Source organism: Alligator sinensis, unplaced genomic scaffold (genome assembly GCF_000455745.1).
Source record: "Alligator sinensis unplaced genomic scaffold, ASM45574v1 scaffold1054_1, whole genome shotgun sequence".
NCBI lineage: Eukaryota > Metazoa > Chordata > Crocodylia > Alligatoridae > Alligator > Alligator sinensis.
In genome coordinates this window covers 119433-135190 of record NW_005842480.1, presented here as the reverse complement: position 1 = coordinate 135190, position 15758 = coordinate 119433, and the positions used below count along the sequence as shown (strand labels likewise).

At 49.4% G+C, this 15758-nt stretch overlaps 1 protein-coding gene across 2 annotated transcripts; it reads left to right on the top strand.

Annotated features, from left to right (window-relative positions):
- The first annotated feature begins 571 nt into the window (after positions 1-571).
- On the top strand, positions 572-9930 carry LOC102386691 (ly6/PLAUR domain-containing protein 2). 2 transcript variants are annotated; one of them, XM_025212744.1, is made up of 4 exons: positions 572-595; positions 813-979; positions 7858-7977; positions 9181-9930. In XM_025212744.1, the coding sequence occupies exons 2-4, from the start codon at positions 889-891 to the stop codon at positions 9423-9425; spliced, it is 456 nt and encodes a 151-aa protein (XP_025068529.1). In that variant the 5' UTR covers positions 572-595; positions 813-888; the 3' UTR covers positions 9426-9930. The 2 variants fall into 2 exon arrangements, with proteins under 2 accessions (XP_025068529.1, XP_006031127.1); XM_006031065.2 differs by lacking the exon at positions 572-595 and having other exon boundaries at positions 638-979.
- The last annotated feature ends 5828 nt before the right edge of the window (positions 9931-15758 follow it).

The following is a 15758-nucleotide window of genomic DNA, read 5'->3' as shown; positions in this document are numbered from 1 at the left end:
ATATCAGCAATTGCTGATGACCTGTGACCCTGCAGGACGTGAAGGTCAGCACTGAATAAAGGTATCTTTGTGTGGCATGAAGAGCCAACCTCTTTCCCCACTCCATACTGTGGAAATAAGTACCACAACAAAAAGTTTAATTTCTTCCACAATACAAAAGGAGATTTGGGTGGGGGGACCTGAGGTTTTAAAGCATCTCGCTCCAGTCTCTGAAGCCATAGGGACAACGGTTGCACCCCCAGCTCCCGAACTAGGAGTCAGACCTATGGTTAGCAATAGGTGCGAGACCGTAGGTGCCGTTCTTGGCGGGTGCTAATTAGCACAGCGTCTCTGCGGCCAGGGCTCCAAACTCAACCCCTAACCCTGGAGGTGCAATTTAGCTGCAAACATGAATTGCTTTCTGGTTTAACCTGATCTCCAGTCTTTGCAGGGCACAAGCAGGGAAGGGAAACCCCATGCGACTTAACCTCCTGCTGCCCACGGCTACACCAGCTCTGCTTCTCTTTGTAGGAGGCCGCTCAAGCGTCACTAAATCACCAAAGCAAAGCAGCAATGTCCACAAAGTTCAGAGGAATTCAGACACACCTAGGATTATGTGAGCTCTGCTTTGTGTGCAGGGGTGTTCGAGGGTGACACCTTGTCAAGAAGAATATGCCTGAAATAGGCTCTGCTATTGTCTGCTACTAAAAGCCGCATTTTCGTCTCCAAAAACCATGAAAAGAAATGTCGCGTAAAACAGGAGGTGGGGCCGGGTACTTAGTGCATGTTATGCCTTTATCACTTAAACGGACTTGTTTTTCCGGTAGAATTAGGTCTCTGGGGTGGAAGAATACTTGTGGAGACCAGCAATTGGCACATCCCTAGGAGGCGTGACAATTAAAGCCACCGATGAGGGACTCTGGGAGCCGAGTGGCCGACCTGCACAAGATGAAGATGCTCCTGGCTGCTCTGCTGCTGGCCGTCGTCTACACGGAGCTTGGTAAGACTTTGCTCTCTGCATCCAGCCCTTGCAAGGTGTGGAGGGTGAAGGGGGCAATGCACAGAGCATCAGTTAAATTGCAGCCAGGGGAATTTGGGTTGGATATTTAGGTGGTTAATTAATGCAACAGGCTGCCCAGAGAAGCTGTGGATTCTCCATCCTTGGAAAAGCTGAAGAGCAGGTTAGAGGCTTGGCTGGGCTGGCTTAGACTGGGATGATCCTGTCTTGGTTGGACCCACCTGAGGACTTTGCCAGCCTGACTTTTGTAAGATATGTTCTTATTTCTGTGGGAGCAGGTAGCAAACCTCACACTCCCATTGGCTTTAACTGGAGAAAGACCAGCTTTTTGGACAGAAGGGAGGTGGGGAGGGAAGTTGCTCTGTCTCACCAGCCAGATGTTTGGGCACATGACGCAGTTTTGGGGCTGGGACCCCTAGCTCAGAGCCCATCCTTTACTTGGTGGGAACAGAAGCAAGGGGATGACATCTGCATTGCACTAAGTCTCTCCCCCCGATATTTGCTTTACCGTCTAATTCTGTTAATCCTATCGGTTTGGCCTCCCACTTGCAGTCTGAACCTTTATCTGCTGTTTTGGGGACCATATCTCCGCCTCTGTCCATACCCAGATGTCTCTCTCCTCCTGAATGCACGGTATTTCGGCAGCCTGCCGGCCATTTTTCATTTTAGAGCATGGCAATTATTGCAAGCTTTGACAGCTGGGGTGAGACAGGCCGTCCCAGGGCTTCCCCTGCCGATCTAAGTGACAGCTATTTTGGGGGATACCCTGGACCTGGCCCTACCTGACTCCCATTCAGGTCAAACTCCCTCCTTTGAAAGCTGCCTCCCATTTACTGCCATTTCTCCTTGGCTCAAGGCAAAACCCAGATCATCCCGGTGCAGAAAGCCTAGGTTTCCTCATTCCTGCAACAGCAAGAAACATTTTTTTCTGAGATGAGCTGTCATACAGGAGCTGGGAGCTCGTTAGATGTGAGACCCCTGAGCTGCGTCTCCCTCGGGTGCTGGCTGCTAGCAACCCACAAGCAGCCGGGTGCAGCGTATGTCCCGGAGCTGCTTTCTGGTGCTGAGAAAACCAGATGTTTGCGGCGGGATGAGTGCGACAGCCCTGAGCTATTGGGTCACAAGCATGTTATGGCCCAGATCCCGGCCGTTGAGAGCAAGGTGAAGCCTTGTGCGGGAATTGCTTCCTGGCAGGTGACTTCTGTGCAGCTGTGGGGGACACGTAACGATGGCCAGATGTTGCCACCTCTTGTCCTCTTGACAGGCGATCCCCATGACCCTCCAACCCCCGTCCTTATCCACCACTCAATCCCTTGCCTTGCACATTTAGGAAGACAGGTTTCTCCTAAAATTTAGAAATTTGGCAGGCTCGGGGGTTTGCTTTTCTTCTCCCTTCCCTATCAAGGACATGGAGCTTCTCCAGGTTGTCCCCAGGTAGGATGCCTCTAATGGGGACCCTCTGCCTTTCCCTATCTGGGGTCCTATTAGCTCTTTTTAACTCGTGCTATTGAAACCCCGGTTTTTTACCCAGTCCATGTCGCTTCACTGCGTCCAGCAGTGCGAGCACGCGTGTGCATCCCAATCTATTCCTCCTTCCTGTGTTTGGCTCTGCATTTTCAGTTGTCCCTCCTCCGGGCATCCCATCTTCACCTGCTTTGGTTGTGAGACCCCATCCGTTTGCACTTTCTAAGCTCCTTTGTGCATCTCCCCTGTTCATGGAGCAGCTGAGGGAGGCGGCCCCCAGCCGTAGTCTCTATTTTGCACATGCAAACAGACACCCCAAGAGCTCAACCGGGATTGGGGTTGGATTTAAAAAACCAAGGCTGCCGGGATGCAGGTGGCTAGGCCATGTGGATGGGAAGTTGCAGAGGGAGACTCAGGGGGGATGTTTCAGGTGGGGGCTGGACATTGGATGTGAGGACCCTTGATGTCCCCTTCCCACCCTTGGATTTTGATGCAGATCCAGGGAGTTTTGGCTAAGACTCGTCTTTCTCAGCCTTTCATGAAGAGTGCTTCTTTGTTTGGAGTCTGTCCCATCCTCTCTGATAATGGACATGCTGTCTTTGAACTGGACCTTGGGTGCAGTTTATACAAGACGGAAATAATAAATATGAACGTGTGCTAAAGATAAGGTGGCCTCTCAGTGTTTATGCAGCGCCGGGGACAATGAGTCCCTTATTTACAGGGCTGGCTACAATACAAAGCAATAGTCATACACCTTAGGGCAATGAACTGGTGCTTCCTTTTTCTTCCCCCCCGCCTTTTATACAGTGTACAGCTCGGGGCACTTCAAATGCATGGAGGAGGCCATTCAGATAGCACCAGTAGTTAGTAAGAGGCAGGAATGAAAGACTTGCAAGGGAAAATCCTGCTTCCAGCTTGATGGCTATGCTCAGCTCTGTGCTTTCTGGCTTGGGAGGTTGCCTATAAAAGCACCTGTACTCACAACCTGCATTAGATACGATGCCTCCAAAAATATTCAGATATCAGAACTGCCCCAGTGCTTCCTTGTATACCACCCCATTTCTCTGTCCGTCTGCAGGTAGGAGCAGGCACGGCTTTGCTCAGGGACTGTGAAATGGGGAATAAAACCATCTACCTTTCACGTGAGCTGGTGAAAAATAGGATGACCCTGTAGCTGGGGGGACGGCCCCCTGCAAGAACTGATGCATTGCAGGGACTCCCGGGAGGTCTGTCCCCTTGCACGGCAAGCACCCAGTCCTATTTCATTGCTCCAAGGCGTGCGATTCTTGCTGAAAGATCGAGCCATATCTATGCGAAGGGGGGCTGGCCCCGTCAGCGCGGATACCAGATTTTGAGAGTTCACTAATGAAGTTTGCCTCTAATGCACTTGTCTAATACACTGTGAACAGCTCAGAAAAATCATTTCTACCCCTGCAGGGAATGGAGCATGTGTCTAATGACATATTCCAGGTGCTTTAATTCATCTCTTTCAATAGAAAACCCTTATTACTTCAATGACATTTTCATTGCATTTATTTTCATTGCAATTTTCTCTGCATTTATTTTCATACCATTTCATTATACTTTTAACCAAAGCCTCTTTCTAATGAAAAGCCATTAAAAAAAAAAAAATAGTAACACGGACTCCAAGATCAGACGGGGACATTTGGGATCATCTAGCCTGGCCTAGGATGTTTTCCCACCTGATGAAATATCCAACCCTCTGAGTTTTCCACCAAGGCATGTCTCTCGGAAGAAAGTTTTCTCTCGTCTTGAAGCAAGAGCCGGCCGAGCCCCTTTCCTGGGAGGCTGCTCCTATGTACAGTCACAAGCTGAATCTTATTTCATACCTGAATTTGTCGAACTTTTGCTTCCAGCCAGTCAATCTTGTTATGCCTGTGTCCGGAAGGAATGCCCCTAGCTATTAGATAGCTTCTCCATGGGTAAGCACCTGGGTAGTTACGTTAATAGCCGTTATTGAGCTTAGTCAGCCCTATTTTGATCAAGTTTGCAAATCCTAATATGATTAATTAAAGCACCTGGTCCACACCCTAACTGTCCCAGACACTAAAATCTCTTAACCCATCCCCTTAGAGAAGGAGAAGCCCAGCGAGACGGAAATCAAGGAAGTTGACAGAGCAACGACCCTAAGGCTAGGCTCAGAGCTTTGAAAATCACATGATCCAGCATTTTTTGCAAAAAAGAAAGAACGAAGGAAAGAAAAAAGCAAGGCAGAGCAACTATCCACCCATTAAAAAAAACAGAGAGAACAAGAGAGCACCTGGGTCTGCTTTTATCAGGGAGCTGATTGGGTTTAGTAATTAAAGTTGGAGTCTTATACGTGAGGCTTCTTCACACATGAAAGACTGTTTCTTGGAGGAAACCAAAGGTCCTTCAAGGTTGATATTTCAATCTCATACAGGGGTAGAAAGCAGATGCTTCGGTGGTACACTGGGTATGGCCAGGTTTTTTCCACTCCCTGTTCCTCTTTGATTGCAGCTTGCAGCACTCAGAGGTTCAGGAAGTTTAATTTCTGCATGCAGCGTTAAAATCTCTTTTAGATGCTTAGAAAGTGCAGCAGGGTGAGGGGTTTGCTAAACCAGAGCTCCTCCCAAACAGAAAAGTGGCACCTTGGAGACTAACCAGTTCAGAGATGCATGAGCTCTCATGGGCAATAACTTACTTTGCCATGGATTTTACTCCCAAATGGGAAGACTAAGTTATGATTTAACATTTATGTTGCATTTTAAAGGTTTGATTCTTTTTAATTGACTCATTTAGTTATTTTATTTTATTTTACGTGAATGCAATATGCATTCCCAGTGCAGCTCTCCGTCTCTATAATAGTAACTTATACAGCTATGCTATCACTGGTAAATGCTGACAAGATGTTCAGCAAAGGGAAAAAGAACAACCTAAAACCAGCCCTTGCTGTGCACAAATGCAAAGGGCTGATTCTCATTGATGACTAAAGCCTCCTTCCATCTCTGCTAATATAAAAAGGTGTAAAAGGACTCTGGTAGGAAACAGCATCAGGCCTTTGGAGCTGATTACCCACTTAAATGATTCCTGCATTAGTGAGCTCAATGTAGCTGATCTAAGCATCTAAAAGACATTTAAATGCTGCATACATGTGATGTTTGGGTGTACAAGATGGGTTTAAGGAGCTCAAGACTGGCTGCTAGCAAAGGTTTCCCTAATACAGGGGCCTGGCCCAATGGTCTGACCAGTCCTGTGTGCTGCAAAATGGAAAGAAACAGATGCTATAAATTGCAGATCCAAAGGAGAGGATTTAATCCAGCAAGTCTCAGCTGGCAAGATGGCTGGATCATTGAGAGGACACGTGCTCGGGCCATTGCAACGCACAACTCTTACCATCCCGGTCGGTGCCTGCTGGAAGCCTCAGCCCTGGGCCAGGTGTCCTGCCTCCTGCTACCAGGCACAGGAAGAGTTGGATTTGGAAATAGCAGCCTGGATGAAGGGGGGAGGGAAGCTTTATCCGTCCAGCTTTGTAAATGGAGCCCTGATCCTCCCTGTGACTGGAGGCTGTTAAGTGAATTCGACCAGAATTCATTAGTGACTTCGGATCAACCAAAGTTTCACTTTTTGGGGACAACTTTACCTATTGAGTGCCCTGTTTTAATCCATTGGTTGGTGTTGAGTGTTCAGGTCACAACTGTTAAAAACCCCATAGAGAAGCCAAATGCATCTCTCTACCATGAAACATCCAGCAGTTTACAGATGTGGGCTGCAGTGTGAAGGACAGAGACTCACGCCCATAGTGTGGTTTCTGGTCTGGTCCTTTGCAGGGACTCTCCAATCTGTATGACTGCTCCCCTAGCTCAGCCTAGTCCTCTCCAGACGGTGTGGAGGGCGATGACTCCATGATTGCTCTATCGGGGTCCTCCCTTGTGATGTGGGGGTCCCTACCATCCTCTCAGCAGGCCTCTGAACCCAGGCCAGTGATGGGTGTTGCCACCTCACCTGCTCTGCTCTGCTCTGCTCACATAATGAAATATTACATAGATTGGAGCCTTGGTTCTACTTCTGGCTCTGCTGGCTTTACTCACTTTGGGTGACTCACTGAACCCATCTGTAAAATGGACAGAAACATGTTTCACCTGTAATTGCATCCTAATTTGCCCTCTACACTGGACAATTAGTGCTTCTTTTCTTTTTTTTAGCACCTAATGACTAATTAATAGCTCATACAAATCAAAGCAGCCCCATATTAGCATGGTGAATTGGCCCCTGAGATTGGAAAGACTGAATGCATATGCATGTACAAGTCTGCCAGCCCGGGGCTGCTCCCCCCTGGCTCAACCTGCTGTGGAGGGGCTGGCTGGGGCACCGAAGCACTCGTGTGCCCCAGTCGGTGTCTACATGTGTGCTGCTGCGCAGTAAGTTAGTTTACTTCAGGCTAAAAGGGGCACACGTGTAGATGCACGGTGATTACTGGGGTGTAGGTTGTAGCCGTGTTGGTCTAAGGACATAGGCAGGCAAGGCTTCTTGGGTAAATCCGATACCTTTTATTAGACCCACTAAAATAGCTGGAAAAATTCATCTTAGCAAGCTTTCGGGCACAAGCGCCCTTCGTCAGGCAGACATTTACTGCACTGCTAATTGGTCTACTGTGCATCAGGATGTCTTGGGTTTGGGCGCTGAGCAGTTTGTTAGCTATGAGGCCATGTCAAGATGTTAAACGTCCTCTCTGACATAGCGTGATGTACACGTTACAAGTGCACCACACTACGGGCACTTTCAGATGTGAACATCTGCACATTCAAACTCATGCTCTAAGTGCCCTCTGGGCATCTTAAAGTTGCACCACATCAGGCAAAAGCTAACTTGGGGCTATGCCACCTAGCTCATGTTATGGTAACTGTAGTCTGCTCCATAGAAATGAAATGAGCAATTTGCATTCCTCCAGCATCCCAGGATGCACTGTTTCCAGCAACCCCAACCCCCCTGCCAAACAGGGATAAAGTCCAGGTGCCTTGATTCCTAGCTACACCCATGTTTGCCAGCCCTGTAGTGGCAAGTCAGAGCCATGCATGAAAGACATGGTATTAATTAACCCTGAATGTGTGATTGCTCACTTTTACACTGCTTCTTTTGCACAGATTTAGTACAATCGAAGCGTAGCTTGTAATTTTGCCTACACAATTGGGCAGGAGTGGTGTGTTGGGGGAGGGAGTTTACAAGCAGTGCCTATATGGTGGGAGAAGGCATTGATGCAGACTAGGCATGCAGGGGCTGCCATGTGCTCCTGCGTCACATCCTCCAATGAAATATCTATAAGCAGCAGAGGTTTCTCTAAGAGGGGTGTGTGGAGGGGCAGACACCGCACCTGTGGACTCATGTCTGGACAACACCCCCTTTGTTCCTCTTTGCAGCTCAGTCCTTGACATGCTACACGTGCCACGAGCCAATCACCACATCCGAGTGCACGATGATCAGGAACTGCTCCAGCAATGAAACCATGTGCAAGACGACCCTGTACTCCAGGGAGGACGGTATGGACGTGCGTCCCACCAGGAGGGCCCTCTGCTCGCATCTAGGGGAGGGAGGAAGGGAAAGTCCATCGGCAGAATGGTTGGGTGACAAGGCACTGCTGGGACTGGGCTTTGTAAATCTGGGGTGATGGATCTGCTGGCTTGACCCACCTAGGGCGACTCACTGAACCTCTCTGTAAAATGGGCACAAACACACTTCACTTGCAATTGTAACCTAATTTGGCACCCCGAGGGGAAAAATCATTATTGGGGCTGGCAGCTTTGGCCAACAGAGCATAGGTCAGGCAGGGACCTGTCACCGGTGACCAGACTGTCGTAACAGCAAGCCCTTCAGGAGCCCAGCCAGCAGCCCCCAGCTGTTTCAGGCTGAATAAGTGGTGCTTGGTTTGGACATTTCCCCAAAGCCTGTTGTAAAGCCCTGGGAGGTGCAATATTCCCAAGTGCCCTAGGCTGGCCTGTCTTCCTGCCCACAGCTGGAGCTGGGTGTCTTGTTAGGGACGGATGGGCCCAGAGTTGAGTTGAGTGATATTGCAAATCCTGCCCCAACCTCTAGCTCTTGGTCACAGAGGCTCCATCCATACTGTATTATACAGCACTCAAGCCCCCCCTTTCCCCTTGCCTTTCCTCATATGCTGAGCAAATGGCCTGCAGCTGCTTTTTGGTGCACACCTGGGGCTATTCTAGGATGCTCAGGGCATGCATGGAGCAGGAGGGAGAGACTTGTTTCCACCACGGTGTCCCCATGCGTTGTCCAGTGCAGCCTAGATGTGCCCATAGCAAATTTCCTTGTGACTTAACCAAGTTAGCATCCCCTCTTGGGATGCGGCCTTCCCCCTGCACCTGTCAGCAGATGCTCTTCGCTGAGCAAGGAGGTGCTTCCTCCGAGGAGAGCAGAAACAGCATGGTTAGACAGTCCTGGCTGCGATGGGGTCAGCGGTGGGATGTGGGATCAGCCGGCACGGCATTCACAGAGCTAGAAAGGGGCATGCTGGACCTCATGCTCTGATGCAGCCAGAGAGAGCCCTCCCACTCGTTACCCTACATCAGTATACCTGGGACATCCTCTGCCAGCAAGGGGTATGATGAGTTGGAAAAACGGTCTCGTTGCTAAGTGGTCCTGCAATACAAAGCTTGCCAGTGCTCTCTGGAAGCCCCCGCAGACCCTCATAATCCCTTTTCTCTCTCTTGCTTTGTCTGCTACAGTTTACCCCTACCTGGGTGACTCGACCGTCACCAAGATGTGTGCCCCGCGGTGCGTCCCATCCGACGTGGACGGCATCGGCATTACGCGCCCCGTCACCTGCTGCAACACCGACCTGTGCAATAGCGACGGGGCGGCCAGCCTGCAGGCCAGCTCCGTGGTGGTGGGGCTGACCACCACTGCCCTGTGCATGCTGCTCAGGACTGGACTGAGCTGGAGCCCGGTGGGGGAAGAGCTTTGGCGCTGACGAGCTCCACGTGGCTTAGGTGGATTCACAAGAGGAGGTATTTAGCCACTTCTGGGTAGATACTCCTGGCCCTTCTGGAAGACACAAACTCCTTGCACCCATTGCCACCAATATGCGGGACCTCCCTCAGTGCAAATCTGTGCGTCGCCAGCTGCCAGCTCCTTGCACATCTGTCCTGAGATTTCTCAGCTGGGCTTTCCTTCCCTGTGATTTACTTCCTAAATATTTAAGTGCATGACCATCGTGACCCACGTTTCTAGCCCCTTCCCTGATGTACAGCGTTGCTGAAGCAAGCTCTCTTTCTGCAGAGCAAGCCCTTTGCATCCTAACTCTTACGCCGCCTCATTACACCAACTCCATTTCAGTCTTCCTGAGTCAGGAGGCAGGATCCTGGACTTGACCTGCCAATGATCTGATCCCCGCTGCTAAAATCTTCAGTCCTCTTGTGCCCCTGTTCCCAGAGGAGTGCTATAGTATCTGCCATGCACGAATTACCTAAGCACCGACACTCATTAAAATTCAGTTATTTTCTGATTAATCTACTAGCAGATTTTTTTGTTAAACGCATGTGCCGTCTAGCAGCACATCCACGGTTCTTTGCAAGATCAGGCCCGGGCTGCTAGATTACAAGACCGCTGCACCACCTAGCACCATGAGAGACGTGTCAATGGCTGGAGATGCAGGGGGCATGGGCAGATTAGGAGTAGAGCATTTGGCAAGCAGCTAAGACCCTTGCCCAGCATTTACTTGCAGCAATGCTCAATGGTTAGTGCTAGAAAGCTGTTGCCTTGCAGTCACTGCGTCCTTCATTGTTTCCAATGGGAAGAGAGGCCTAGAGCACCAAACTGACACTTCCTCATTTATTTACTGATTTATAAAGGCCATAACCAATTAGCAAGAGCCAGTCTAGGTTACTGATTCTGGGTTTGCTGCAGTGATGCAGCCATCAGACTACAGCAAACTCAGGAGATACAATCCTAGGCCCTATTAATACTCCACAAGTCTTCAGCAAATAGCTCCCTAGGACTCAGGTAACTTCCACTTGATTATTTTAAAGCAGAAATACAAAATGCCAAGATACCAGATGCACAAATCATCATTACTGGGATCCATCCGGCAGCCATAAAAGTCGCAATAAAAAGTTGGAAAACACACCAATCTACCCGGATAAAAAAAAAATCCCCGGTTAGACATGGCTATGAAGAGCAGTTTTTAAAACCAAAGGTTGGACAGAGTTTAGCAAAGTCTCCCTGAGCATCAGTGGGATTTTTAATCACAGGGCAGCACATAAAAGACCTCCACCTTTCTTACAGATGCATGAATTAAAACAGAGATTTGATTCTACCTAACAGAAAATAACTTATAAACATTGCATTAGCCGACAACATGCACATACGGATTCACTCCTCTCGTCGTTATATTCAAGTTTCTTCCCTCCAAAAAAAGGGGAGCTGACTTCTTCAGATGTTTTCCCCCCACCTAGAAAAGTGCAATCAAACAGCCCTACAGTGCCTGCATCTTTTTCTTCCAAAAAGGACTGAATAAAGCTCAAAAGGGAGAAGGAAAAGCCCAGTGGCGCTGTTACGTTTATTTGGACCATGTCCTGGCATTGCCCTTCCCTTCTGCAAGAGCTGACACCCCGGCCGGCTCCCCTGAACTGTCAGCATTGACGTGGGTCCTCTGAACGGTGCAGAGAAGCTGTGCCCCTGCCCTCTCTTGCCCAGGCAGAGCAGGTATCAGCCCTCTGCCAGGGGCAGGTGCAGCCAGCCCTGCTCCCTGGAAAACCAACGGTGCCCGTGGCGGTGGAGAGCCTCACGCCAGCCTTCCCCATGATCTCAGTGACACCCCCAAATCCCCATCCCTCCAGCCTCAGCACACCCCTGCCTTCGCTTGATTGTGCACAGACCCCCTAGCCCACCAGCTTCCTAGGGCAGCAGGGAGCTTGCACGTCCCCAAAGCCCAAGCCTACCCGTGGGGACTTATTTCAGCATTTTGCTTTATTTCAGGGCTTCAGTTTGGATGCTCCTGTCTTCGTTTTATAATCCTCCAGGACCCTGCCTGTCTGTCTCAAGGAAACTCATCCTGCTCCCTGCATCCTTCCTCTTCCTCGCCAAAGCAACTTCTATCCTTTCGCTTCCTCTGAACAGGGCTGGTACTCTGAGACCTAATATAGTGCCTTGGCAGCACTTTAATTCCCACCACTGCCGTCAGGCTGACGTGACACATATACAGTGCCAAGCCCCTGAGCTTGCATCTCTCCAGGGATGAATTTCCCCCAGTACAAAATGGACAGCAGTGGGGGAGGCTTCCTGTTCCCTTCCAGCAATATATCTCTTCCCTCTTGTCTCTGGAGGTGGAGTGAACAAACCATGCCTACAAGCCTTCCTGCCATGCATTGCTTCTGTACTGCATGAGCTCAAGGATGCACATCATGCAAAGGCTCCATTTCTAGCATAACTTTCATGCCAGCTTGTTCCTCCCAGGGCACGATGGCCACCAATAAACAGGGCAGGGAGGAGAAGCTGGGGGCAAGAATGCATTTCCAGTGAGGGCTGGCTGTGGAGACAAAGCAGAGTAGAGATAATGGGGGGAAGGCAGGAGCTGCAGCAGTGAAGGTGTCGGGCAGCAATGGGAATTGCATTGCAAAATGATTTGCAAATGAAAACTCCGGTGTAAATGGCAGCTCTTTGCACGTGTGCGTGTGTGTGCGCACTGGCACGCTGAGCTTTCACGTTTCACACAAGAGCCCTCGAAACACTTGCTACAGCAGTAAAACCTATTCCCCTCATCCACAACTCCCCCCTCTGCCTGAACCCCTATCCCAAGCTGCCTCCTACAAATAACAGGTGCTCGATGGTGCAATTCTGTACAGCTCCATCCTCGGGATGATATTATTCGCTGCTTAATAATTTCGAGACCTGGTTTTATCTCACGTTGTTGTACTGACATCCATCATTGCAGTATCAGCATCTCCCAAGTGAAGTTAGACACCGTGGCAGAGTGCGCACTTGTGCCCTTGTACATCCCTGTGAGTGTGTGCTACCTATGGGGGGTGGGGGGAATCTGGAGCACGTGTGCCTCTGTGTGTGGCACATGGCAGATCAGGGAGGGGACAGGCAGTGTACCAGCAGGCAGCAGAAAGCAGAGCAACAAAGCACAGGGGGAGCAAAGGACATGGAGCAGAAAGCAGAGCAGCAGATTGGACAGAGGAAGGGGATCAGAGTGGCACTTGGAGAGGGCGCAGGGCTAATTTGTGGCACACCTGCCAAAAATGGTTGTCCCCCACTGAACTACAGTATTCAGCAATGGGGGGGTGGGGGGACACTGCTCCTGCCCCTCGGGCGTTATCACCTCCTGTCTAGACTTCCCCATGCTGCAGGTCCCAGGGAGATTCATGACTTGGGAAGAGTGAGGAATAGCAGCAGAGCTGGTTCCAGTCCTGAGGAGCGTGGCGACTGCTCATAGATGTCAGACGTCAGGTGTCACTCCTTTTCTTTCAGAGAATCATAGGAAATGAGGGTGTGAAGGGACCTCAAGAGGTCACATCTAGTCCACCCCCCACCCCCCCACTCAAAGCAGGACTGTTATGTCATGGGAGATTTAGAAAGGACCTCGTGGATATTTCCAGGGATCAATCGAGATGCCAGGGTGCCGGGAGTTAAGTGACAATTCAGGCAGCAGGGTTGCATGAAAGTACTGGTGATGGAGGAGGCTGATGGACTAATCCCATAGTTTGCAGCCTGTGGCTGGCTGAAAGGGCAGGGCACGGACGGCAGAGTTAGGTCTGACCAGATACTGGAAGTGCTTCGCTTGGGGTAAGATGCCCAACTTTCAAGCTGCAAACGTGGTTATACTCTTGCCAGGCCTTGAGTCAGGCTGTTGAGAGCTTCCTTGGGCATCTCTGCCTGGCAGAGATATTTGAGGCCCACCTCAGCTTTCATTAATGCGAAATTCATATTGCTTTTTTTTGCAAAGAACGACCTGAGAGCAAGAAGCAAAATACAGACTGGTCCTATAGATGTCTAGCCTGGACATAGGTGTGATGTAGGTGCTTAAGTGTCAAAGAGTGTTGCGGGCTGGCCATGATCCACTTGCAACAAAGGGCATTAGGTGCCTGTATCCATTGGGTGCTTCCATTTTGGACAGCAAAGGCCCCAGACACGCACATCTGGGCTTCTGTGTATGTACAGCAGCAGGCCAGTTTGAGTACCTAGACACCTGATTGCATTGCATTCAACACAAAGGATGTGTCTACAAGAGATGCTTAATGCACCGTAGCCTAATAACACTGCACAGTAGCACGGACAGTGCTAATACGCTACTGTGCAGTATTATTAGGCTACTGCACAGTAGCGACACTAAAAAGGCATTTGCCAGTGCTACTGTGCAGTAAATCTAGTTACTGTGCATTGAGTGAGTACTTCATTACGGAAGTACTAAATTAAATGCACGGTAACTACTGCACATTAATGAACGTATAGACGTGCCCAGAGTGTAGCAGCCACGAGTGCGTTCACTCAAGACACGCTGCTGCCTCTGTATAGACATACTCATAGTGCAATCTCCCACACTGGACATGGCACTCCAGCTCAGGCCTGTCCCACACCAAATAGGGAGGTACTATGACCTCCCAGGTCCTGCATAGAAATGCTTCCAGATCAATACAGCCCAGCAAGGCATTTGCTTAGTTTGCAGTCAAGAAGAATTAGGTTGGGTATTGCCTCAGGAAGGTTTGGCATCTAAGGACAGGTTAGGCATGTGTCACAGATGGTCTGGTTATGCTCAAAGCTAAGTCATCTTGGGTCCCTTCCAGACCTATTCTTCTACAGTTTTAAGGGCCATTGTGTCGCCCCTCCAGCCAAAATGGCTCACAGCAGTTACTATTTTCACACTGAAGTGCAGCAAAGGTGTCAGGCCCCAGAGATGACAGCCCTGTATTGTTCACAATAAAACAGACTTTGCTCATATAGCTCCAGGCACTACACCAAGGGAAATAATGGTGAATACCCCAGCTCTGCAGCTGGAGAAACTGAGGCACGGTCATAGATCGAGAACCAGATCCCTGGTGTCCTACCTTCTAGGTCTGTATCCTACGGGCATGTTGCCTCCCTTATGTGATTGCAAAAAGGACAAACCCCATCCTCACAAACATGTGCTGAAATTGGGATACAAGAACCAATGTTTTATTTCATAGACTTGCAAGAACAAGGTATATCGAAGTGGATGTACAGGTTTCTAGACAAGCTTATCTAGATGCTTCTGCGTCGGTATTTCTCACTCACTTTCTAAGTAGCATCTCAGCACTTTCTCTCATGGCACCTTCACTAAATGCATGTTAATATTACTTATGAGGAGCTTCTCCAGCCCTGTCAAGGTTTTTCTCTGAAGCAAAGCACTGCACTTTTCCTGCCATGGATAATTGGCCTCAGGTTGACTTGTCCTTACCCTCCGGCAGCTGATACGAAGAAAGACAGGCAACAGGATGTTCTGAAGAGATGATGACAAATGCCATTTAGAAACCAATATGTCAGGACTGGCTCATTACATTATAAGGTTAGTGGCTGGAAACATCTAAAAATATCACTGCAGTCATAGGTGGAGGTAGGAGGAGTCGAGGGCGCTGGCTTCCTGGAACAAAGCTGAGGCTTGTATCTGTACAGTAGCTGGGAAGTCCAAATCTGTAATTTTGGGGGGGAAAAAACATTATAATGATGCCATTAAAACAGTTCAGAGAGCCCCAGAAGCATGGTCAGATAGACAGCTAGCAAGCTAGAAGTCTATGTAAGTTCATATACAGCAATGCTTGTGATAGTATTTGAGAAGGCAAGCTTGGAAAAGGTGTTTTCTCTCTTCTGCATGCACATGGATCAATGGTTTGAAGATGCAGCAAAGGAGATTTAGGAGGTACCCCAGGAAAAACTCCTTTATGCATATGGACTAGTGGCTTAAAGGTGCAGCAAAGGAGATTGAGGTGGGATCCCAGGAAAAAAAAAACAACAAAACTTGTTCAGTGTTGAAACAGGGAGGCAATGGAATAAATGCCTAGGAAAGTTGTGGAAACTCCATCATTGGAAGTGTTTGAGAAGAGATTGGACAGACATTGGTTAGGGATGAGCTAGGTGTAGTGATGTCTCTGCCCTCCTATGGATATTTCCCATACTTCTGGGCTTTGCTGGTTGCCACATAGGGTCAGGAGGGATTTTTTCCCCCCACCTCCAGCTGCTACACGTGTCAAGGTTTTTTCCCCGCTCCTTCTTCAGATGCTTGGGTGCTGGCTGCAGCCCAGGCTGGGGGTGAAGATGGGCTGTGCCAATGCTCCTGCTGGGCCTTAAA